This window comes from Abramis brama, assembly GCF_963993115.1.
Source record: "Abramis brama genome assembly, chromosome: 22".
Taxonomy (NCBI): domain Eukaryota; kingdom Metazoa; phylum Chordata; class Actinopteri; order Cypriniformes; family Leuciscidae; genus Abramis; species Abramis brama.
In genome coordinates, this window is record NC_139984.1 from 32,231,491 (window position 1) to 32,259,218 (window position 27,728).

At 41.9% G+C, this 27,728-nt stretch overlaps 1 protein-coding gene and 1 long non-coding RNA gene across 2 annotated transcripts; one reads left to right on the top strand and one right to left on the bottom strand.

Annotated features, from left to right (window-relative positions):
* Positions 1-3,810: 3,810 nt before the first annotated feature.
* On the top strand, positions 3,811-6,500 carry LOC311073006. Its single transcript, XR_014604094.1, has 3 exons — positions 3,811-3,899; positions 4,019-4,132; positions 6,365-6,500. It is a non-coding gene; the product is annotated as an uncharacterized lncRNA (long non-coding RNA).
* Positions 4,155-27,728, bottom strand: LOC311072947 (E3 ubiquitin-protein ligase TRIM39-like). The gene is made up of 8 exons (XM_084098322.1): positions 27,589-27,728; positions 23,178-23,412; positions 20,947-21,268; positions 17,138-17,233; positions 16,477-16,710; positions 12,159-12,303; positions 11,775-11,810; positions 4,155-11,673 (listed from the first exon to the last, which is right to left on the bottom strand). The coding sequence occupies exons 2-8, from the start codon at positions 23,408-23,410 to the stop codon at positions 11,135-11,137; spliced, it is 1,605 nt and encodes a 534-aa protein (XP_083954448.1). The 5' UTR covers positions 23,411-23,412; positions 27,589-27,728; the 3' UTR covers positions 4,155-11,134.

Here is a 27,728-nt window from a genome sequence, read left to right on the forward strand (position 1 = left end):
TCAGGTGTTTAAATCAAACATTGTAGTTAGTAAACTAAACAAAAAATAAAGACTAAACATATAAATAAAACAATTAACTAAACAAACAACAAAAGAATATTACCAAAATATATATTACTAATGTGAGCAAAATTATAATGGTAAACAAATCAATTAACAAAATTACCACTACTGAAAGCAAACTAATGTAGCTCCAACACTGAACACACACAATACTAACAGAACAACTTTAACTCAACACACACACCTGATGGTCTCAACACACTGAACACACACAATACTAACAGAACAACTTTAACTCAACAAACACACACCTGATGGTCTCAACACACTGAACACACACAATACTAACAGAACAACTTTAACTCAACACACACACCTGATGGTCTCAACACACTGAACACACACAATACTAACAGAACAACTTTAACTCAACACACACACCTGATGGTCTCAACACACTGAACACACACAATACTAACAGAACAACTTTAACTCAACACACACACCTGATGGTCTCAACACACTGAACACACACAATACTAACAGAACAACTTTAACTCAACACACACACCTGATGGTCTCAACACACTGAACACACACAATACTAACAGAACAACTTTAACTCAACACACACACCTGATGGTCTCAACACACTGAACACACACAATACTAACAGAACAACTTTAACTCAACACACACACCTGATGGCCTCAACACACTGAACACACACAATACTAACAGAACAACTTTAACTCAACACACACACCTGATGGTCTCAACACACTGAACACACACAATACTAACAGAACAACTTTAACTCAACACACACACCTGATGGTCTCAACACACTGAACACACACAATACTAACAGAACAACTTTAACTCAACACACACACCTGATGGTCTCAACACACTGAACACACACAATACTAACAGAACAACTTTAACTCAACACACACACCTGATGGTCTCAACACACTGAACACACACAATACTAACAGAACAACTTTAACTCAACACACACACCTGATGGTCTCAACACACTGAACACACACAATACTAACAGAACAACTTTAACTCAACAAACACACACCTGATGGTCTCAACACACTGAACACACACAATACTAACAGAACAACTTTAACTCAACACACACACCTGATGGTCTCAACACACTGAACACACACAATACTAACAGAACAAATTTAACTCAACACACACACCTGATGGTCTCAACACACTGAACACACACAATACTAACAGAACAACTTTAACTCAACACACACACCTGATGGTCTCAACACACTGAACACACACAATACTAACAGAACAACTTTAACTCAACAAACACACACCTGATGGTCTCAACACACTGAACACACACAATACTAACAGAACAACTTTAACTCAACACACACACACCTGATGGTCTCAACACACTGAACACACACAATACTAACAGAACAACTTTAACTCAACACACACACCTGATGGTCTCAACACACTGAACACACACAATACTAACAGAACAACTTTAACTCAACACACACACCTGATGGTCTCAACACACTGAACACACACAATACTAATAGAACAACTTTAACTCAACACACACACCTGATGGTCTCAACACACTGAACACACACAATACTAACAGAACAACTTTAACTCAACACACACACCTGATGGTCTCAACACACTGAACACACACAATACTAACAGAACAACTTTAACTCAACACACACACCTGATGGTCTAACAGAACACTGAACACACACAATACTAACAGAACAACTTTAACTCAACACACACACCTGATGGTCTCAACACACTGAACACACACAATACTAACAGAACAACTTTAACTCAACACACACACCTGATGGTCTCAACACACTCCAGAGAATTATATATTATAATCACGTTCTTCAGATTCTTCACGGGTCAGAAAGGCCAAAGAAAACAGGCTTGCGTATGTTTCTCCTGTAAATCAGTTCCTAATATGTGTCCCACGAGCACCATCAGACACACACACACACACACACACACACACACACACACGTCCCATCACTCACGAACACCAATCCCAGCGGGACACTCCATCGGTCACAATGTTTGTGCACCTGTGTGCTGATGTGGAAAACACACACACACACACACTCCTCATGATGTCATCACACGCACTTTCACATGTGCTCTTATTTAAGCTGAGAGTTTGAAGAGCTGTTTTATAGCAGATTTACAGAGGGATGTGTCCAGTGTGCATGTGTGTGTTAGAGATATTATACTAAAACTAAAACCATAAGAAAAAAAAAATTACTGCCTAAAATAAAATATACATATTTTATTTTGGCTTGTTTACCAAGGCAAAAGTTCTCATTTTCATAAAGTTTATGTACTAAAATAACTAAAACTTAAACAGAAATATTTTTTAAAAACCTATAAAGCAAAATCTTATATAAAGCATGCGCACGGTATAATAATTAATTTCATCATTTTAGTTAAATCAAAACGAGGGAACGAATTAGTACATCAAGGGAACGACTTTTAGCGTGGATACGATTTTCTAAAACAAGAAAATATGATAAATATACATATATATATATATCTTTTTTTATTTTATTTTTTTTTAGAGCTTAACCACCTAAAAAATATTCTATTTTTATTTTATTTCAAGTAAAATTTATTTCAAGTAAAGTAATTTTTTTATGGTTTTAGTTTTAGTTAGCTATAATAACCCTGGTGAGAAAGACTAAACACAGACACACACACACACACTTGTACCTTGGTTGCAGGTCTTGCCGGTGAATCCTGGATGACAGCGACACTGATCTGGTCCAACACACTCGCCATGTTTACAACCCGACTCACACACGGCTACACAAACCAGACACAATACATCAACATGAGTGTGTGTGTGTGTGTGTGGCTGTGTTCATACTATTTTTGCAGTATACAGTGAATGAATTTTCTTGTATTTCCTGTAAATAAAGACCTACTATATCGCTCATGTTGTGTTCCTGAAAATGCTAGGTCATGTTATCACATTCGACTAAAACCTTGAATGTTTTAGTAATTTTTGTGGGTTTTGTGTGTGTCAAAAATGACCAGCCTACAAAAAACTGCTTATAAATCTCTCATCATGCAATATTATCACCAGATACTGGACTCAATATTTTTGTAAACTTGTTTTCTTTTAATTAGCATTAGGTTGTGTGTGTCTGGACTGAATGAGCATAGGGTTAGGGTTAGAGCTGAAGCTCCTCAGGGTGTTTTAGATGAATAAGCTTGAGTGAACTTTTATAAACTGAGGAGCATCAGCTCAGATCAACGAGGCCTACGATAAAAATGCTTATCGTTGTCCACTGTACGAGAGCACACACACACACACACACACACACACTCACGTCACGATCCTGAAGCGCGAATCTCAGCCATTTAAATTTCAACTGTTATTTTGGCGGTCCGTCTGAGAGAAATCTGTTTTTACCCGCCGGCAAAACCACTAAAGAAAGAGCTCACAGGAGAAATATACTGTATATATAAACATATTTCAAATATGTTAACAGTCGATGAGATGAAGGGTGTTTTCTGGTCCATATACTGCCAATAGGTGGCGCTAATGCACTATTTAGTAGTTTAATATCCACTGTAAACGAAACGCAGCAGCAGCAGCAGCTCACTTCAAAGGAGTTCACACAGTTCTCACAGATTCAGAAGAAACCAGTAGAAGTTTGAGAATAGCATGTTTAAAATGTAAACCTGTAAAATGGAGATAATATGTTGTCCATGACGGATTGATAGTTTCATCACAGAAATCTGTCAGCTGAAGAAAGAGAAGGCGTCACTGGAGGTAAAGATGATGGAGACAAACCAGAAACTGAAGGGATCGAGAGGTTTGTACATGATAAAGATTCACTTCATCCTTTAATACCTGAATTACCTGAAACTCTGTGTTTGTCTTTCCTCCGTTTTTTTCTTTCTTTGAAAGTCGCGGTGATTCTGTGTTCCTCAGGAGCTGGAAGAGGTTTGAGTGTGTGTGACTGATGGACAGGATTCAGTGGAGCGTCAGAGATCAACTCTCTGAACACACACAGATCCAGAGACACACAGGACTCATTTTACTCTGGTACACTGACGCTTAGGAGAGAGAGTGTGTGTGTGTGTGTGTGTGTGTGTGTGTGTGTGTGTGTGTGTGTGTGAGACAGTCATGGATCCACCGATCAAACCTGCACAGAGTCTCTGGGTTCAGAGGGTCACAAGGGAACTGACTCTGTGTTATGAAGCGCAGACATTTAACAACACATAACTAGTGTTATCTCGACACAGCACGTAAAAGGACATGATGATTTTTTACGTTTTTCTCAGTGTTATTCTGCCTAACTCAAGCCACATCTACTGCCTTCTGCCATCTCTCACATTTCAAAATTAATACAATTAAAGCTGTAGTCTACGATGTTGAAAATCGGTCGAGAAAGCCTGAGAAGTTTTAAAAAACTCATCCCGCCCCTCCACACACACCCCCTCCCCTCTGTGCTACCTGATCCCTCCCACCGGGAAACGACCTGAACAACGTCACTCAGTCAAGCTGTGATCACCGGTAGTAAACATCGGCGCATCTTGTTCAAATTCCGATCGGCTCGAACAGACCCGCTAGGCCTACTAAAATATATACAAGCACTTCAAGAAATATAATTACTTTGACCCGTGATAGGCGATGCTAAACGGCTAACATTCCAATGCCGACCGGCAGCATAAGCATGTTGTCAGACTGATAAAAAGCTATTTATGTAACACCTCACACCATAAAAGTATAAATAAATGCTTACCTGCTCAACAAAAAGTCAGCCGTGTCAGCGTCGTTTTTTTTCGGTTTGTTATTTCTCCATTGCTGAGCTGATGCTACTTTGCTATACCATAGACTGTCAGCTGCTTGCCCGCGAAATTTCATGTCGCAGGAGGGAGACGGGGCGGGGTGGGGTGGGGGTGGGGTGCGGTGGGGTGGAGACGCGAGCGTCAAGTGGAGCGGGGGATTGGATGAGAGCAGTTGACCAATGTAAGCTGTCCGGCCGGACAGCTTACATTGGTCAACTTCTCTGCACCTGTACACCCAATAGAGTGAATGGATTTTTTTCATTCTTTTTTCTCTTCATATTGTTAGGATTGTACTGTAGAACCATAACCAGCATCTAAACGAGGTTATTAATAATGAACAATCTTTGAAATCGTAGACCATAGCTTTAATAAACACAGACAAATATGAATGATGCCTATGTATGAGTTTCTTTACAAAATCTAGAACTTCCCAGAGAAGATGTGAGATGATTTGCAGTGCTCAATTAATGCGCTCACACACTGTAAAACGAGATGTAAAAACACATTTCATGGCATCTCTATCTTTGCTTTAAAATTCACTTATTTGGTGACAGTAAAGTGCAAAGTTGCAGTTATCTCAAATGATAACAATTATATAAAATAACGTCTAGGTTACTAATGTATCCCCCGTTCCCTGAATTGGGATCTCGACTGAGCGCTCAATCACCTTAGAGTGGTAACAGAACCAGCCAATGCAATGTGATGGATTTTTTTAATTAATCATAACTAACATTTATTTTTCTTGCAGGATTTACAATTATATGCTTTTGAAACCTGAAATGTCCCCAAACATTCAGTCAGTTAGTGTGTGTGTGAATCATCTCTGAATATTACAAATAGGGAAATTAAACGTATGACTTCAAGTAACAAAGTAACAGAATGGTTTGCTGAATTATACATATGAAGAACCAATCATATTGCAGAAAAATAATTATCTTGAAAGAGATTTCTTTGACCTTGTTTGTAACAAAACACTTATGAGGTAATAACCAGACACTTTCCCAATCAAGGTCATTAACAAATTTAGTCCAATAAGCAATAGAGCAAGATTTGGTGACAACCTCCTTTAAAGATAGAGAACGAATAGATTTGTTATTGTTTTTGGACTGTAAAAAAACAAATTTTACCACATACTGTGTGGCAGTTGGGTTAATTATGGGCATATCAATTGATGACAACACACCTCTATAAGGAAATTATACCAGAATTGATTGCAGAAAATACAAGAGCAATGCTGTCCATTTGTCTGACCTCTGTACGAGTGCACACACACGTCACGATCCTGAAGTGCGAATCTCAGAATTCGTGGATATTTTGGCTGGCTGTCTGAGGGAAATCTGATTTTACCTGCCGGTAAAACCACTAAAGAAAGAGCTCAAAATTATATGAAGAAGAACCAATCATATTGCAGAAAAATGATGTAATGTATCATGTCACCTTTGCCATGCTCCTATTCTATAAAAACTGTTGTATTCTTTTCTTTCAGGTAGGACTCTCTCTGAAATTTGTCTGAGGTCCTCAGGTGATTAAAGCATAATGTAAGGCACTGGTTCTCAAAGTGTGGTTCGAAGGACCTTCGCCTGGACCCGATTACAACGCAGTGCTGAAAACTGCTGAAGTGCCAACTAGTCTCTCCCTATGGAGGATCCCTTTACCACTCTACAGATAAGGCGTTGTCGGGAAAATTCGTTTCACGTACCTACCCCAAAGCGACAAAATAAAATAAAATTCTTTATCAAAATTTATAAGGAAAGACAAGTACTTTGTTTAGGCTTGGCTTGTAGGGAATTCCAAACCTGCGCACATATATTCAAACACACATAACTATAGAACCCATTCTAAATGCGCATGTGAACACCATCAGCGTTTCTCACAGTTTCGCGTTTAAAGTCTGTGTAGAGAGAATGGTGTCGTCTTAGCGGCCCCTAATTTAATAACAAATGATCGTTGTGACGGAAGCAAATCAATCAAAACTAACTTTAGATGGAAAATAACTTAATTAAAGAACCGCTATAAAGCCAAAACAATCTCTGTTACCTCAAATTATACGCTTATCTCTGTAAAGCTGCTTTGAAACAATCTACATTGTTAAAAGCGCTATATAAATGAAGATGACTTGACTTGACTGACTTGACTTGGCAGGCTTTCTCTAGTGGTATGCAGTGGAATCACTGAATACATTTTAAATTAATGTTATTGGTGGATGATGAAATTATGAAAAGTTCAATGAAACTGCTATCATGGCTTTAATCTGGCAAGAGAGTGCGGATCAGGGGTGTGTTTCCCGTACAATGAAGTAACTCGATGCTTAACTGGTTGCAAATTGGTCGATCAACCACGCTGGTAAATAATGTCACGCAGGTGGTGGAATAATAACTACTTTTATCGAATCTGTTTGAGATCGAATTAATGCTAGATGTTTTGCTATAAATTACGGAAATGGCATCTGAGGACTATTTCCAGAGCCCGTCTACGGAGAGCCTGGCCACTCACTATTAAGTCCTATTGTACCGAATTTTGGTTGTAGTTCCACCAGAGCTCCACTGGGGGCGATCGCGGGCGAGTGCAAAATGAATGGGAGTCTATGGAGCTAGACGGCTAAAATTGTGACTTTCATCCGATTGCCGTTGAGAAATCTCAGATTTGATTGTAGGTTTTGCAAGTTCAACATGGGTTATAGGTCGAAAGTTGAATGAACGAGTACTTATGTCCTTTCGATTTCTTCAGCTAATGAACGCTGATTGGTCAGTGAAGGACTGATTACGACCAGAGATACCGCTTGATGGCATTGTGTGTGTGTGTGTGTATTTTCGGCGTGGTCTTTTAAAACAACAAAACAAAAGCTCTTCTAGCACGTGTGTTTACCTGTGTCAGCTGTGTTGTCGATGCCTCGAGTGAAAAGAAAGTGCAGAGCGCGAAAGCACCAGAGTGACTGAAGGATTGCCATAAAGCAGTATCTCTGGTCATATGATGTGTGTGACGTCATTGACACTTTAAAAGACATTTTAAAGCAAATAAGTGACTCTAACACCTAGCAATGTGTAATTTCTTTGCATCTCCTGTCGAATACAACATTCAAATTACTAGACAAAAAATTATAACCTGAGAAAAGTGGATTTTGATGGATATAGCGCCATTCATTCTGCACTCGTCCTGTGAGCGCCCTCATGTGGAACCAGAGTGGAACTGCAACCAGTTCAGAAGCTGGAAGTTTACTGAGAGTGAAACTTCTCGCCTTATTAGACATTCTCTGCTATTTCTCTTTTTTCTCAGTTATTTGGCTTTATTTCCAGGCTTGTTCTTGCAAACAAGAAACTGCTTCTAACCACAGACCGTTCCGAACACACAACTTTGCAATGCTGTTTGCAAATGTTCGTTGGAACAATTGTTTCGGGAAACACAGGCTTGTTGAACTGCTGATAACGACGGAACTTGCGACCATAGTTGGCTAACAATGCTTTTGGGAAAGGCACAATGAACATTCGCAAACAGCATCGCAAAGTTGTGTGGTTGGAATGACAGCTCTCGACCTGTGGTTAGAAGCAGAGTTATGAGCTGTGCATAGCTGAATAGTTAGGCCTACTACTCTATTTTAATATTGGTCATTATGGTGAACCAAATATTGTAAAAAAAACTAATATTTTCTGAGGTGGTACTTGGTGTAAAAAGTTTTAGAATCACTGTTCTAAGGCATTTACTGGAGTCTGTCTAGTTAATGCTGCGCAGCTAGCCTGGATGCCAGCCGAACTTAGCCCCGCCCACAACATTTTTAGGCTGGGAAGTTCGGTCTAGACTTGATCCGTTGTGGAGCTATTATGCTCGAACCAGAGCTGTTCGGACCAAACAAATGGTCAGGGCGGGCTTTATACGATGATGGACAGATGATCAACAGTAACGTAATCATCCACGTCACCAAAGAGCGCTTGGGTTGCATTCGTTTACAACAAAGATGGCTGCCGCTGGAGAATTGAGATTTCACGAGTTCACACTTACAAATAAGTCAGATCGAATAAATGCATATTCGGCGTGCTGTCCGAGGAAAGGCTCTGGGATCGGTATCGGCCCGAACCCAAAGTACTCCCCCCATATTCCAGGCTGTGGAAGAACAAGCCGAGAGTGAGTGGAGGGATGCTGGAAACTGTCAAGGAATGTTAGGAGAGTTGACAGAGTTAATAAATATATGCTTCCTCTCATGCTGATAGGGTAGACATGGTAATTGTTTGATGACAAGTTGATAGGATTGATTATTTGAACGTGCTCCTCCCGAACTTTGTTTATGAAACATTATGTGTAGATTCCGTAGATTCTGTTATAGAAGATATCAACAGCGCATTCATTTTAAAAGAGGAACAGAGAACCGCGATCAAGGCATTTGTCGATTGGATCGGAAAGATGAATGAAGAACATACGTCACTTACTCCGTTGCTCTGATTGGTTGTTGGTCTATCCAATTGAGTGCAGAGGCATTTTCTTTCCTGGTTCGGTTGAAACGCCCCTTAATCGCAGCCCAATGGAGCAGATCAGACTCATATTCTGACTAGAATCTGAGTATGACGACGTCAGGCTATTGCGCAGCAGGTTAGTGGAACACTAGAGACCTTATTCCCAAGTGATAGTTTTCAAAAAGGAACGACGTAAGTCTCAGTGTAAGACTTTTAGGTCGGGTTAGATGCGGTAATTCTATCATTCTAGAAAACTATAATTCTTAGGCATTTTATGCGGTCAGAGTAGCTACACTTCGGCATCAACCAACACGGTCAGAGGGGAAGTCACCTGGGTATAATTTTGCAGGTGTCAGGGACTTTTGGTTAAACTTAAGTCAGGTGCGTAGGGGGAAATCTACCACAGCACGTTGGCAAGTGAGATTTGGATTGCAAACAGCACCACCGCTTCCAGGTATATAAGGGCGTGCGGGCAATACTCGCATTCAGTTTCGGCTGAGGAGCCGAGACAAGGTCCCAGCTGTCAGCGGAGGGACAGGAGTTTTTGCGCCGGGTATTAATGTCTCCATTCCCTCCTTCAGGGAACAGGGGTTAAATTAGTAACCTAGACGTTCCCTATCAGTCAGTCACATCAGTGACTGACGAATTGGGATCCCTATGGAAGATGCCACAACCTGCCCTAGGTAACGTGGAATTACTCGTATGGACTGACCGTCAAGGCAGTACTACATATGGAATATCTCAGAAGTAGATCCCGCCTGTTTCAGGGGAGGACTCAATGCTATACAGAGATGGCAGAGAGGCTCTACCGAGGGAGAGAGTAACTCTGTTACCACAGAGTTTACACTTATTGTATCACCTAAGGAGGGGAATCACAACATATGGGCATTTAGTCTAGTACAGGGGCCGACCAACCTGGCATATCCACGAGTAGTTGTGTCTCCACAACACCTGACTGCCGAGGATGCTGGAGGATCTCCAAAAGGGTTTGCGGTCTGGGGAGCTCACCTGAGGAGCAAAATAGGGGCTCGCATCCCATCCTTGGTGGGGAATGGCGCTGCAAACGGGACCCGTGGCTATCTACTTGTAGACAACACACGGGAGGACACCGGTTCCACTCGGAGATTATAAAATCTGGCGAATGTGTTGGGTGTCACCCAGCGTGCAGCTATGCATATGTCTGCCAGAGACGTGCCGTGCACAAACGCTCACATTGCATGTTGAGTGAGCTCTCACTCCAAGTGGGCACGACTGATCTTGGGATTGATACGTCAAGAAGATGGCATCCATTATCCAGTGGGGTAACCTCTGTTTGGAGTCAGCCTTTCCCTTCAGCTGTCCTCCATAGCAGACAAAGAGCTGTTGCGAAGTCCTGAAACTTTGTAGACTGAAAATGCCCGCAGGTCCCCCACCCTCATAATAGAAGTGAGCGCAGTCAGGAGCGCTGTCTTAAGGGACAGGGTTTTAATCTCCACTGACTGCAGAGGCTCAGAGGGTGCTCTCTGTAAGGCCGTCAGGACCACGGAGAGATCTAAAGAGGGGATGAGGCATTTGTAACAAATTAGCCATTTACACGTACACATAACTTACAAATATTTCATTATAGTTGATGTTTTGTCAATGACTGATTTTTTTTAAGGGCCTGTATATACATTTCATTTTTGCACTAGTATCACGTTAATTTTCTTTATATTTGTAAGTACAATCTACTTGATTGTGATTAGTGCAAATTCTTTTTTGGTTTTTATTTACATATTCTAAAAACAGCACATCCATAGTTAATCTTTTCAGACTTTAAAGTTATTTTGTCCGTTTTATCTGACAGGTGTGATGATCAGTGGGTTTGAGTTTTTACCCTCATCATTATCGCATGGGCTAAAAAATGGAAAGAGTTTCTTAATGAAAGTCTGACCAGTGAAAGAGTAGATATGAGATCTGGACTCCACGTCATAAAAAGAGACCTGACCCTCCTCATAATCCACAAACACACCAACCTTCTCAGGTTTCACTCTCAGAGATAAAAAGACAAATGGATGTTCGCAAGCTACATATTGATTCTCATTCCTCAGAATCACTGTCCAGAATCCATCCTCTGGTTTCAGTGTGATCGTCCCCTTTCTTTTAATGGATTCTCTGATCACCCCTAAACTCCACCCAGTCTTTCCCTTCACCTGCACCTCAAAGTAAAATCTCCCTGAACTGAATCCCTGCTTTGCCAGAACACAAAGACCCACATCAAATCTCTTTGGGTTTTCTGGGACGCCCTGCTCAAAGTCTCCATCACTGACTTGTTTTCCATCATCAGACAGGATGAGATATGAATTCGCTGAATCAGGATCCAGAGTCACATCCACTGAGAGAGAACAAAATATATTCATGTGTACAGTATATAATACAGATTATAAACAAAGTATTTTAAGTGTATTGAAGAAAATGGTGTCAGTCACACTGTACCTGCAAACTCCTGCACAAACTTTAACCCCGTGGAAACTGATGATAATATAATGATGAATTATTTATAGCAATAATTTCAAGTTAACAGTGAGTTTCTCTCTATTAGCAGCATCAATGGCATGTAGTGAAACTGGTTATATTTCATGTTGTTTACATGTCTCTAAAGTTAAAGTAATACTGCAATAACTGGTTATGACATCAGTTAAAGTTTGGATATAACTTCAGTTTAGTTAGTGATTTTATCATATCAGTCTAATACTAACTTGGCAAGTTTAAGTTATCACCAGCAGGTCACCGGTGCTTAAATTTTATTTAACCCACAATATATCTTGAAAAATATAGTTACTAACAAACATCTATACACTGTATTTGATATTCACATACCAGTTTGACTGAGTTTTTCATTTAGAGTCCCATCCAGAGTTTTCTTCAGTTGAATCAGAGCTCTTTTCAGAGAGTTCACATCAGAGTCAATCCTGATCTCAGTCCAGTTCTTGGTGTGTGGACGAGTGTTCAGGGATGAGCTCATCTATAGCAGGAGAGAGAGAAGACTGTTAAATATGATCATTATTTTGCAGTTAATTCAATATGTTTTACACAGTTGAGGCAAAACCTCTGTATGGATATGGGTGGATACCACCATACTTCCCCTAAATATATTAGATATATTAATCAATTAGATATTTTCTGTATTAAAACCTTTCTGAAATATTGAAATATGCAAATGAGTTAAAGGTTTTTACTGAGGGGATTTTGAAATTCTCTTTTTATCACTCCATAAAAAAGATTGATTGAAGACAGAAAAAAAAAGATTTGTCACCATGTTTTTAGGAATAAAATGTTGTATAAATCCGGTGAATGATGTACAAACAAACCCCTCAGTAAAAACCTTTTTTAAGACAGGAATAAAGACAGGAATAAAACTGTGTGGATGTGAGAGTATATTAGGCTGCTGTCACTTTAAGACCTGACACACTTACCCATTATACTGTTTTAGCCAATATACTTGTCTTTCTGCACGCGCAGTTTGGGAGTGAGCACGAAGTCTGCTGTAATAAGTAAAATTATGCTCATTACATCGAGCAATCCCTCGCCAAAATTCAAGCCCTGTAACACCAACAATATTCATCTGGAGCAAATGAAATGAGTGAGTAAAGGGACGCAGGTTTGTGTGTCAACTCACTGTCGGAGAGATTAGAGAGCAAGATCACGCAGCTGGTATTGTACATCCTGCGGAAGAGTTTCAGATATTTCAGTATCGATGAGTATCGAAAAACGCTTCAGTTACGAAGCCCAAATCTAGGTTGTAAACCCGATGAATGTGTGCGGAAAGGACCAGCCCGCTGCATCACACACTTGTAGGGATACCCCTAATATAAGGCTTACAAAGCCGCCATACTGTATACATGAGCCGATGCAAAAGACACCACCCAAAGGTGCGTGGTAAGCAGCTACAGTGGGGAGAACGAGTATTTGATACACTGCCGATTTTGCAGGTTTTCCCACTTACAAAGCATGTAGAAGTCTGTAATTTTGATCATAGGTACTCTTCAACTGTGAGTGACGGAATCTAAAACAAAAATCCAGAAAATCAAATTGTATGATTTTTAAGTAATTCATTTGCATTTTATTGCATGACAACAGTATTAGATACATCAGAAAAGCAGAACTTAATATTTGGTACAGAAACCTTTGTTTGCAATTACAGAGATCATACATTTCCTGTAGTTCTTGACCAGGTTTGCACACACTGCAGCAGGGATTTTGGCCCACTCCTCCATACAGACCTTCTCCAGATCCTTCAGGTTTCGGGGCTGTCGCTGGGCAATACGGACTTTCAGCTCCCTCCAAAGATTTTCTATTGGGTTCAGGTCTGGAGACTGGCTAGGCCACTCCAGGACCTTGAGATGCTTCTTACGGAGCCCCTCCTTTGTTGTCCTGGCTGTGTGTTTCGGGTCGTTGTCATGCTGGAAGACCCAGCCACGACCCATCTCCAAAGCTCTTACTGAGGGAAGGAGGTTGTTGGCCAAGATCTCGTGATACATGGCCCCATCCATCCTCCTCTCAATACGGTGCAGTCGTCCTGTCCCCTTTGCAGAAAAGCATCCCCAAAGAATGATGTTTCCACCTCCATGCTTCACGGTTGGGATGGTGTTCTTGGGGTTTTACTCATCCTTATTCTTCATCCAAACAAGGCGAGTGAAGTTTAGACCAAAAAGCTCTATTTTTGTCTCATCAGACCACATGACCTTCTCCCATTTCTCCTCTGGATCATCCAGATGGTCATTGGCAAACTTCAGACGGGCCTGGACATGCGCTGGCTTGAGCAAGGGGACCTTGCGTGCGCTGCAGGATTTTAATTCATGATGGCGTAGTGTGTTACTAATGGTTTTCTTTGAGACTGTGATCCCAGCTCTCTTCAGGTCAATGACCAGTTCCTGCCGTGTAGTTCTGGGCTGATCCCTCACCTTCCTCATGATCATTGATGCCCCACGAGGTGAGATCTTGCATGGTGCCCCAGACCGAGGGAGATTGACTGTCATCTTGAACTTCTTTTCATTGTCATTTTCAATTGTGCCAAAAGTTGTTGCCTTCTCACCAAGCTGCTTGCCTATTGTCCTGTAGCCCATCCCAGCCTTGTGCAGGTCTACAGTTTTATCCCTGATGTCCTTACACAGCTCTCTGGTCTTGGCCATTGTGGAGAGGTTGGAGTCTGTCTGATTGAGTGTGTGGACAGGTGTCTTTTATGCAGGTAACGAGTTCAAACAGGTGCAGTTAATACAGGTAATGAGTGGAGAACAGGAGGGCGTCTTAAAGAAAAACTAACAGGTCTGTGAGAGCCGGAATTCTTACTGGTTGGTAGGTGATCAAATACTTATGTCATGCAATAAAATGCAAAGATTTAGAATTAGATTCCGTCTCTCACAGTTGAAGTGTACCTATGATAAAAATTACAGACCTCTACATGCTTTGTAAGTAGGAAAACCTGCAAAATCGGCAGTGTATCAAATACTTGTTCTCCCCACTGTAGGTCGCCACTTAAATCTTTAGAGTGAAGGGGGATAACCTTGCAGAGAATCAATCCTGCAGAAGTTCCAGCTCTGTACCAACCAAGCAGTTAACTGGATCCAAGTGATTATTCCCACCGGTTTCCTTGTGCAGGGAGCTCTAGAGTGATCGTGGCCTCAACAACCTCCACCACCTCGAGGTGGAGTCTCCATTACCCAGGCCTCAGCCCCTGCCTCAACAGGATATCTGGTGCACAGGGATGTAGAGCCTGAACCATCTGCTCCACATTGAGCCAGTATATGGGGTGACAAGACTAGGCCGAAAGGAAGAACACAATAGTGGTACGTTTTGCCCCCGAAAGCAACCTGAGGAACTTCCTGAGTTGAGGAAGAATGGAATATGGCAGTATGCGTCCTAAAGATCTACCGTGACAAACCAGTCCTTGTATCTGATTGTGTCACGATTCGCCTCAGCGCACAGATCTAGAATTGGACTCAAACCCCCAACCCTTCTTACAAACGATAAAATACCAGCTGTAAACGTGGACTCTCTGTGGGGGGAAGGAACACGTTCTATGGCCCCTTTCCCCAGCAACGCCTTTATCTCTTGTTCCATAACCAGAGCTTGCTCGGGGCCTACCGCTGTGGACAGGACCCCCCTGTGCGCAAGACCCAATGAGATATATTTAGCAGTAGTTTCATGCTGCTAAAATCTAATAAGGGAACCAGTCTCTCAAGACTGGTCTCTGATGTTACACGAGTGAGCAATTCAATGCCCTGAAGCGGCGAAGCAGCAGGGAACAGCCGATTGATTTCTCTGAGACCCTCCTCAGAGGAGGTTAGCATCCCAGTGCCACTAAGTTTCCGGGCGGACACTGAGATATGGGCTTGCCGGAGACCACTGCGCCCCTAAGCACACAAGGTGGCGGGGTTGGCAGAACAGCCATGTGAGGGCACCGACGGGAAATGGGCACTGTATAGTGAGGTGTTAACCACTTCCCCCCAGAGGGGACTGCCCTCAGAGGCCTGATGCTACTGGTGTCAGGACCTCTTCCCTGAAGCCTTCATTATTGAAGATGATGACGGTCCTCAGATCTTACCTCGGGAAGACTTGGGTAAGAGGCTGTAAGGCTGAGAGCGCCACCCCGACCCCCAGTCTTTTAGTGGGGGCTCCGGAACAGACGCTCTGCTTCTTTTGAGACATGTTTGGCAGAAGTTCCCACACTGCCAAAAAACTAGTGGCTAGTAGGAGTGACTGCACCACTGCTGAAATCAACCCAGTTTGTCAAGCCCTGCCTCTGACTAATGATCAGACTGGCGAGTTTATGACAGTGAGATTCACGTTAACGGCCGGTGTGAGACTCTGAGCAACATTGGAATCCGACTTAACAAGTACAATCTAAAGTAAAGAGTTAAATAGAATAATCAAAAATCTAGATAAATTATAAATGACCAATAATCCACTGGCATTCCAACCTAAATTTGAGGTCAAGATAAAATTGAGTCAGATAAAATTGAGTCAAATAAAACTGTAATTGAAATTAAATCACTTTGCGCACTGAAAAGACAGAACAAACAGGAAACCTTTAGCCACACGATTGGACACCGTCATTGGGCCAATTTGGTGGACCTTAAAGAACAGACTGTTTGTCCTGTGATATTGTACATATTGACTGAGACAGATGTTGACAGACCTGTATGAGATGGAGATGATCTTCAGTGTGTGAGAGCTGCTCCAGCTCAGTGTTTCTCCTCTTCAGCTCAGTGATTTCCCGATGCAGCTCTTTAATGAGATCTTCAGCCTGTTTCTCTGCTGCTTTCTGCTGTTCCTCCATCATCTTCAGCAGATCAGACTGACATCTCTCAATGGAGCGGATCAGATCAGTGAAGATCTCAACACTGTATGATCTCGCTTTCTCTGTGTTTCTCTGATGATTGAAAACAGTTAAAAGATGTTCTATTTGTTAAACTATTACATATTTATTTACATATTATTTAAAGGGATAGTTCAACCCAAAATGAAAATGATCTCATCATCAATTAACCTTATGTCACTTAAAATGTGTGATTCTCATGGGAATACAAAAGACACTCAAGTGCAATTCACCAAGATTTGTGCTCTATGGGAAAAAATCATGTTTGGAGCAAAATGAGGGTTACTAGATGATGGCAGAACTATCAATTTAATTCAACGCCTTTATTAATAAGATTGAAATATTATGATGCATAACATTTTTTAAATGTATTTTTTGCAAGGGTAGTTAGAGAGTGAACAGAAAGTAAAAATCAAAGTGAAATGGGGATCGAAAATGACCATGAGCCAGGAAATGAACTCGGGTTGATCGAAGCACAAACCTTTCTCAGCTCTACTGAGTGTTTAATCTCTTGAATCTTCTTCATTCTGTCCTGGATCATCTGATGAACGTCTGTCTGTGTCTGAACCAGCTGATTCTACATACAGAGAAAAAAATAGACACATTTATAACTGAATATAGCTTTCCATCTTCTGACAGTCTTATTTTTAAAAAACAAACAGTTAAAGATCATATGAATTCAAAATTATAGTTTTGAATCTTTTAGTCCATGTCAGACAGTTTTGAGGGTAACAAAATCAGCTTTTATCAGATGCAATTAAAGACTATTGAATTTAGCTGTTATTTAAATAAAAAAAGGGACGGGTTCTTCAACATGTCAAGACACAGAAAAGAAAATGTCTAGGTTACTAATGTAACCCCCATTCCCTGAGGGAGAGAAAAGAGACTTTGGGCCCTATCTTGCACCCAGCGCAATTGACTTTGTACACTGACGCATGTATCATTCCTATTTTGCACCCGCGCAAAGCGCGCTTTTCCCTCCACAGAAGCACGTCGCTAAACTAGGGAATGAACTTGCGCTCCCTGGGCGGTTCAGCGCAAAAAAGGAGGCGTGTTCCGGCGCAAACGTTCCTTCATGCTATTTTGCAGGTTTAGAAAACAATTGCGCCACTAACCAGGAAAAAATAGTTTAAAGTCAGTGGCGCGTTGCGCATGTTATTCATATGCTATTTTAAGGGCGCATGCTTGGCCATAATCAATGTAGCGTGTGCACAACGCGCATACACTTTGATTCTCTCATCTACACAGAAGCAGCAGTTTTCATTTTTGCAAATCATACATTATTATGATAGATAGATAGATAGATAGATAGATAGATAGATAGACAATTTATTATAAAAGCATACATCTAGCTTACACATTTACCCAAATTATCATACGCCTTTTTAACCGAAGTTAATTTGGGTGGGTTTCTCCATCCCCAACGTCCCTGACGAGAGCGTTGCTCTCCTTGGCTGTGAACCGCTCCTGGCGCGCGTCTGGCAAATCCGCCGTTATAATAGGAATCCGCTTTAGAACAAAGCGCGTCTGCTCTTAAAGGGAATGTGAGATGACGCTCTGATTGGTTTATTTCACGTTACGCCCAAACCACACCTATGAATAATGAAGCTACTTCAGACCAACCCATTTTAGATTTGCGCCTGGCGCAAGAGTCATTTATCCCGCTGGGAAAATAGCAACAGCGCCAAGACCCGCCCACAAAGTTACTTGCGCTTTGCGCTTTGACACTTGCGTTTCAGATCGTTAAAATAGGGCCCTTTATGTCAGACTGAACTGATGTATTGGGATCTCGCCTGAGAGCCCAATCACATTTGAGTGATAAAAGAACAAGCCAATGGACACTGCGAGTGAGGTTTGCATCACAAGCCACTCCCCACTTCCGGGTATATAAGGCAGCGTGCAAGCTCTCACATTAAGTTTTCTGCTGAGGAGCTTAGACGGGGTCCCGGCCGTTTCATCGAAGGTATAGGAGTTGTGGCGATGGGATGTAAAGTCTCTGTTCCCTCCTTCAGGAGGGAAGTGACATTCCCTATTAGTCAGTCATGTTCAACGTTACATCTGACTGAACTGACGTATTGGGATCCCTGTGGAAAGTGCCACAACAGCTGCCCAGAGTAAGCCGCCTAGTCCCCCTGAACCTGTTGGGGTAGAAGAAAGGATAGGGCTTTGCACAGAGAATGTCAATCACTGGTGTTCCTTCTGACCCTATACAATGAGACTACTTGATAACACTGGGAAAGTGTGCCTATTTCAACTAGAAAAGAATGCTACGTTGACAACATCTTGCCTGTAGGGAGGTAACGTGGAGTTAAGTTGCATTTAAGGAGAGCAGGCGATTTCGGTGACATGAGTGACCGTGACCACTGGCGACAGGATGGGTCATGTCCAGCGATGCAACAAAGTTGAGATATGTTCAAATTTATGCAAATGAAGAGCGACTTTCGGGAGCGACAACTAATAGGAGTAAAATCAGTGGAGTGCACGTGGTGTACTTGAGTCCGACCAAGGCAAGATGAATGGGAAGCTCATTTTAGCAGTTAGAAACTGTCCTATAATTTATGATATGTCTCAGTGTACATACTGTGGTATTCGCCGTGCTGACTCCGAGTCTGAGTGGTTTCTTGAAACCAGATAGACTGGCATTTGCCCTTTTGCTGCAGTTAAGAAGCCGTGATGGCAAAGAGTACTCGCTGTTTCTCGTTCATTTTTAATATTATGCATTTTATGTACTGATTCCATTTATGTTTAGACTTTTCCTTCCAAAATGTTTGTTTGTAGAAGCAAGACAACTGATTTGTTGTCTACAACATGGGATAACATCTGTGAATGTCACTCACAAACATCACTAGGCAACCAGTAGTGGGAATGCCCACTAATGACCTCAACACCAGCGACTGGCGACATGCAGCGACAAGTCGCTTGTAGTGTGAACGCACATTTACGCATATAGACTGACCATTTGGGCAGTGCTACATATGGAAGATCTCTGTGTTAGATCCTGCCTTGTTCAGGGGTGGTCAATAAGACACGAGCTAACCAACATGGAAAGCAATACCGTGGGAGAATACACATACGGGATCACCTAGGAGGGGAATCAAAACATATAGGCATCTAGTCTAGTACAGGGGCTGACCAACTGGGCATACACATACACACGAGTACTAGACCTGGCTTCAGATGCCTCCGCCGCATCTGACTGCCAAGGATGCTAAAGGAATTCACCAAGGTTCAACAGTCGGGGAACTCACCTGAGGAGCCACAAGAATAGGCGCTCGTATCCCATACTCAGAGGGAAAGGGTGCAGCAAGTGAGACTACCTGCACATTATTGTACAAAACCAATCTTGGTGGCGAACGCACGTGAGGAGGCATTTCTGCGTAAACATCTTGAACGGAAGCTTGTGAAGGGCCCGATTCAAGACGTGCAGATCCAAGATCGGTCATAACCCACCACATTTATTGGGCACAATATAGTATGGGCTGTAAAACTCTGACATTTCTGCTGGAGGGACCGGCTCTATCGCGTCCTTCGCCAGTAGGACTGCGATCTACGCACGCAGCACAGGAGCATCCTTGTCTGCCACTGAGGTAAACCGGACGCTGCTGAATCTGGAGGAGGCCGGGCGACCTGAATCGCATAGCCGAGTCTGACCATCCTAATGACCAGGCCCGACAGACTGGTAAGCGCTAGTCAGACTTCCAGATACAGTTCGAGGAGGACCAGAAGGACAATAGACGTGCCTGCAGTGTGGCAGTGCTGTGGCGTACAGTGGCCCGCCTCAGAAAGCACAGCATCTCGCTGTGGGGTCATGAGTGTGGTGGCACACAAGAGCAAGAGGACCTCTGCAGGAGCCCCGAATGAGATGCTGGGTCCCCCATGGGAAGGACCAGTAACCACAGCCGGAAGCTCCACAGCCTGCAATGTGAAAGATGAGTGGGAGGGCCACAGGGATTCACCCAGCAGGAGAGCTCCCACTGTAAACCTCAAATCACCCTGTGTATTAACCAAAGTGTCTCTCTGCTGCGCAGAAAGACCAGATCAGGGAATAAGAGGGGACTCCACCTTTTTCAAGGTATCTCAGTCTTTTTCTCAACATCGCGATGGTCATCTTGTCGCAATCTCATTCGCCAATGTGTATTGGCTTGTTCTGTTATCACTCTATGGTGATTGGGCTTTCAGGCAAGATCCCTATACATCAGTTCAGTGCGATGTAAATATGTTGAACGTGACTGACTGATAGGGAACTGCATTTCATGGGGTGTTTAAAGTGTTTTGTTTGTATCTCTTTACCTTCTTCTCTCGACTCTCCTCCTCAATAGGAACAGTGTTGTGAGTCCTGTGTTCTCCTTCAGTACAGAACAGACAAACACACGTCTGGTCATCTCTGCAGAAAAGCTCCAGAGGTCTCTCGTGTTTCTGGCATATATAATCCTCCAGATTTTCCACAGCATTGATGAGTTTGTGTTTCTTTAGACGTGGGACACTGAGATGAGGCTCCAGATGAGTCTCACAGTAAGAGCTTGGACACGTCAGGCAGGTCTTCACTGCTTTCTGCTTTATTTCACCACAGATGTCACAGAACACCTCAGATTCTCCTAGATTGAGCTTCTCCTTAACCCTCTGGGGTCTGAGGTGTTTTCTGGGCCCTGGAAGTGTTCTGACATGCTCTGACATTTGTGCTTATTTCTGTTACTTGTGACATTTTCATGGCTAAAGTCTGATTACACTGTATTCAGCACAAACTCTGCTACAATAATATATCAGCAGCATGTATGTAAAAGTTTGTAGTTTTGAGATAATGACATTTATGCGTGGTTTGTGAAAAAACAAAAAAAGAATTGTCACTGAAATAAGGTCATAAAACCCATATTGATTATTTCTTCACAAGACTTTTGAAAATTGTATGACATAGCCTAGAATATTTGCTCCAAAACTATGTGAAAATCATCCTGCATACTCATTCAGATAAGACAATATATTGATTTAAAATTTGTAAGACGTGTTTTGTGTAAGAAAGCTTTATGCGAGTAGGCGTAAACACATCCTGAATATTAATGGATTTTACACCTGAGAAAGACAAAGACACCCCCCTAATGGCCCTATCAGGGGCTATCAGGCCCTATCATTCTGAGCAACCTTGCACAAAGAATGAGGAGATTTAAAAAAATAATGGGTTTTTGATTGTTTGGATTTATTTACAACACAACATAATCCAAAGATACACAACAAATGACAAAAAAAGCACATTAATTAACACACTGAACTAAAGACAGAGACTTAACCAGTCACACACCTTTGTGCCATTCCTGAAACATAGTACATACCTGTCATTTCCTTGGTGTTTGATTTTTCACTTTACCATGTTCATGTACAGAGACTTATGTGAATGTTGAAGTCAGCAGGACATTTGGAGTAAAAAAAATGAAGCCTATTGTTTGGCGTGTTTTGCTTTTCAAACGCAAACGCATGCAGAGAACATTTACTGAAGCGATCAAGCCGCTCAAAACTATTAAACTAATTATTGTTACCTTTTTATACATCTACGTTTGAGCAGATATCCACAAACACAGTATTTAACAGTAAACACGGTTCTAAACATTATAATATTCACCATAGTATACACTCATACTAGCCTACTTTTATCATGCTGTGTTTTATTATAGAATATTAAAACATCCTTGTGTCGGACATGATTATACATTTAGCATTGAAAGGTTGCCTATCAGTCTAGTTCACATTTCAACATTTTTCTGTCTATATATAGATACTTATACATGTACGAAATTAGGCTTCATGTTTTTACTCCAATCTCATTTCATAACATACATGTTATTCTGGCACCACCAGTTTAACATGTCTTACCTTAAAAATCTTCTCATATTTAAATCGCGTTCTAATTCTTCTGAGGTAAATCCAAGTGAAACAGCATAGCACAGCATAAACACAGTCTTCCAAACTCGATGAAAAGCAGAGAGGAGTAAGTTACTGAAGTTTCTGATTCTTTGTTTTGAGGTGATGGGGCGTTTACAGGTCTGCGTTCCTCCGCATGGATCATTTGCATGTCAATCGCTCGTGCGCGCGCGGTCACATTAGAGTTAATTAGGACGCGTTTGAGAAACTGTACATGCCGCTGCTTTCATACGGATTACTTAAACAGAGAATATTTGTTTTTTTATATAATTTACATGCTTTAAAAATAGAGACTCCAAGCGTTGTATAGACGTGTTTCAAGTCTGTGTGACAAACATGAGTTACAGGTCATTTTCTGTCGCGTTTCAGAATGAGTTTCACATTGAGAGAGACGGCAGAACGTGCATCGTTTATTTTCTTTATTTTACGAAAAACACACCATTTTGTTTTTATTATGAGTGTACACAAATAAAAGAAGATATTTAACAGTTTTGAATGATGTATAACACTTATATGTAAGATCAAAATCAACAGAGTATTTTGAGTCTCTTTTGCACTGATAAGAAAAAAAGCGAGCTGGTATCGCCGGCGCGACCGCCGACCCCAGGGGATTAAAGTGTTGCACAACCTCTCTGATTGTTGTATTAATCTCGAGATCAGGTCTTTTGCTGAATGTTTCTTTACAGAGTGGACAGAAGCAGGTCTGTGTGTTCGTCCAGCACTTATTCAGGCAGGTTCTGCAGAAGTTGTGTCCACATGGAGTGGTGACTGGATCAGTGAACACTTCCAGACAGATGGAGCACTCCAGCTCCTCATTTAGTGCTGGACCACTGGAGGATGCCATGGCTGAAAAGATAAGTAATGTCAATATATTAATAAACTTAATAAATTAATGGATGTTGCATGTTAAATGCTGTTTAAACTTACAACATAAGTTATGTAGTACTGTTTATTTTAAACTCAAAGAATGTCTAACCAGTCTCTAAAACTAGCTTATAAGCTCTGCCCTTAACTTCTGGTCTGAGACTGCTGATCTGTCCTTTCATATGGGCTCTGTGGCACTGCAGATACTATTGAGTGGTAGAAAAAAAAAACGAAGAAACTAAATATGTGTCTCTGAGAGCCACTGTACAGCAAATGTAACAGGTTTTTTTTACCATCATAAGATCTTTTATAAAAGACAACACAGAAAAAAAGTGGGAGTGTAATTTTTCAAACAAATAACCTAATAAATAAACATCTATATACACCTGGTGCCATTTCTGTTATGGAGTATTCACTGTACTTAGTTTATTATGTCTGCAGTTCAAGTACTTCCTGATTCTGATGTTACATGAACACAGACTTTAATTTTTATTAACATTCTTATACTGCTTCATGCTATTAAACTAGTGAATTTACATTTCCATCTGTGAATGAATATCAGATTTGATAGTTAATTTCAGGGTTTCTGTAAATAAATGTTGTTTGAAGAAGCTTCCAGCTCATTTGTTCAGTTTCACTTTCACTGAAGTCTTTACACACATGCAGTGATGTCATATAGTTCACATAGTGCTCACAGAAGAAACCAGCAGAAGTTTGTGAGAATAGCATGTTTAAAATGTAAACTTGTTAAATGGAGATAATGTATGTCTGTACATGCTGGATATTGATAGTTTCGTCACAGAAATCTGTCAGCTGAAGAAAGAGAAGGTGTCACTGGAGGTAAAGCTGATGGAGAGAAACTGAAGGGATTGAGAGTTTTGTACAGGATAAAGATTCACTTCATCCTTAAACTTAGCGCTAACTTACAGATTTGTCTCTTAGGGCCACCAAGGAGACGTCAAGTCAGTAGGCCGATTATGGTAGCCCTGGTGGCCACGGAAAAGCATCTCTGGTTAAATATATCTGACATTATAGGGACAGAACTGTCTTATTGGATGCTCCGCTCTTGCCTTCTGGCATCTTTGGCGACTCTGTCACCTAGGTCGTCGAAAGGTTTCAGGAAGCAAAGAAACAAGCGGCAGCGTTCTAGAGATTTCTTCCTCGCCGATCTATGGTCCCTGAAACTGCTGGGCGGGAGCAGTCTCGGCCATCTACGAGCTCCTCGCAGCACAGAGTGCAGCAAAAACAGAGCGTCGCCACTCGGGCTCCTCTACAATAAGGGGGGTCTGGGTGGCATCCACAGTCGAAGCCCTCTAGAGATAGGCATGATCTGAGGACTGTCATTATCTCAAAGAAGGCTTCGACAAAGAAGAAGTCCTGATGCTGTCAGACTTCTGAGGGCAATCCCCTCCGGGGAGAAACGGATTCCACCTCATTATACCCTGCCCGTTTCTCTTCGGTGCCCTCAAGGGGCTGTTCTGCCAACTCCACCACCTCAGGTGTTTCGGGGCGCAGTGGTTCCCAGCGACCCTCTGAGGAGGGCTGCAAAGCTGCCAGTTCGGTTGTTCCCTGCCGGTTCGCCGCTTCAGGGCACAGAGGTGGCAGCGATTTCCAACAATCCTCTGAGGAGGGTTGCAGCACTGCCAGTTCGGTTGTTCCCTGCCAGTTCGCCGCTTCAGGGTGCCAAAGTGGCTGTTCGACCAATACCAGAGGCCAGTCTCGAGAGGCTGGTCCCTTTAGTAGATTTTCTGGCAGTGTGGAAGCTACTGCCAAATATATCTCATTGGGTCCTGCTCACGATAGAAAAGGGTTACAGAATTCAGTTTCTAGGGGTCCTCCCTACGGTGGTGGTCATGGAGCAAGATGTTCAGACTCTTCTACGAAAGGAGGCTATAGAAAGGGTTCCTCCTCCCAGTAGGGAATCAGGGTTTTACAGCCGTTACTTCATTGTTCCAAAGAAGGATGGAGGGTTGCGTCCTATTCTAGACCTGCGCCAACTAAATCGCACAGTTCTAAAGCTCAAGTTCAAAATGCTTACACTCAAACCCAGGACTGGTTTGTCACGATAGACTCAAAGGACACTTACTTTCATGTAGCCATCCATCCTCACCACAGGAAGTTCCTGAGGTTTGCTTTCGGGGGTGAAGCGTACCAATATCGAATTCTTCCTTTCGGCCTAGGTTTATCACCCCGCACTTTCACAAAATGCGTGGATGCAGCTCTGGCTCCTCTGACACTCCAGGGCATTCGCGTGTTAAATTATATCAACGATTGGTTGATTCTAGCTCAATCCGAGCAGATGGCGGTTCAGCATCGAAATGTCTTTCTTGCTCACATGATAAAGTTGGGGTTGAGGCTCAACGCCAAAAAGAGTGTGCTCCTTCCAGTTCAAAGGACCACTTTTCTAGGCGTAATTTGGGATTCAACAACTATGCAGGCACGACTATCCCCTGCTCATATAGCATTGATTCTCTCAGCCGTAAATAAGGGTAAAACTAGGCCAGTTACTCACTCTGAAACAGTTTCAGAGACTGTTGGGTCTTATGGCAGCTGCATCCAACGTAATAACTTTTGGCCTTCTGTGCATGAGACCCCTGCAGTGGTGGCTGAAAACCAAGGGGTTTTCTCCGAGGGGAAATCTGTTTTGCATGATCAAAGTCACACTGCGATGCCTGTGCGCCATAGTCATGTGGAAAAAACCTTGGTTTCTCGCCCAAGGCCCAGTGCTGGGGGCTTCTTGTTGTCGTGTAACGCTAACGACAGATGCTTCCCTCACAGGTTGGGGGGCGATCATGAGTTGTCGCTCAGTGCAAGTCTCTGGCAGGACCATCTACTTTCCTGGCACATAAATCTGCTGGAAATGATGGCGGTGTTTCGAGCACTAAAACACTTCCTCCCAGACCGTAGGGGCCATCATGTACTTGACCGCACAGACAACACAGCGGTGGTCTCTTATATCAACCATCAGGGGGGTCTGAGGTTGCGTCACCTATGCAAACTGGCACACCAGATCCTCATATGTGCCCAAGGGAAACTGCTGTCTCTCAGGGCAGTATATATCCCTGAGCATCAAACCCAGGGAGCGGACATCAAGGCAGGAGCTGAGGCCCGGGAAATGGACACTCCACCTCGAGGTGGTGGAGCTCCTGTGGGAGAAGTTCGGTCAAGCAGAAGTAGACCTATTTGCATCTCTAAAGACAACTCACTGTCCTACGTGGTTCTCCATCACAAATAGGGAATTCCCAATCCATGGGACAGGATGGGATGGTACAGATGTGGACGAGGCTACACCTGTACGCTTTTCCTCCGATTGCTATGAATTTTTTAGTCTATTTGATGTGTCTCGAATATGTATTTTTTAGAGCGTTTGCTCATCTGCAGAACTTCTCTTAAGACTTTTCCTGTCAGATGCGATATAGACATTTAGAAGATATCTTTTAAGATGTTTATGATTTAGAATGTATGTAAAATTGCTCTTTTAAAGACATCTTGGAGACGTACATGTACTATCTGGGTATGTAAATGAGGGCATATTACAGACTTCTACTGTTTCTATTAACGACTGTAAAACTACATAAAAGAGCTTGAAATGTATTTATATATCATTTGTGCCCCAGAAGGAAAGTTTTGTCAAATTAAGTTTAGTTTTGTCCCTCAAATAGCTAAACAAACACCCAGCTCTCATATTTATTTATGAATAAATAAATAAATATTTATTCTAATATTTATTTCACCATGTGATTGTACTCAATTTTGGTGTAAAATGTATGATATTGAATCAATTATTTAAACATTTTATGTATATGATTATAGAAATAGTCAAACTATTAAAATAAAGTGTTTTCTTCTATTTGAAATTTGAGCGTCAAATGTTCATTATGTTCAGATATTACAAATATCTGAAGTGTTTTTGCACGCGAGATTCTATAATGTAGACTGGGGTGAAAAAAGCAGAATTGTGTAATACGGACTGTATGTTTTTTTCCAGGGTGTTTGCAGTGGACTTTAGAGCCATAAAGTAAGTAAATGATTAATGTCGCTGCAGAATTGAGACTTAAGGCTAATCACAGTGAGCGACGAGAGAAACAAGTTTCTCACAGCGACCGGATCAAATTTAGATATACAAATACAGTAACTACTAAAATAACTGTTTAGTACCTTTAAATGTTTTGGTAGTTGATGCTGAAATCGCTGTGAAGGAAAGCCAACGCGACCGCTACTCACGTCATCTGTCCATCTTTTCTGTCTTGTCCTTATAACTTGAATTGATCAGAATTGTGAGCGCATTGACCAGAGAT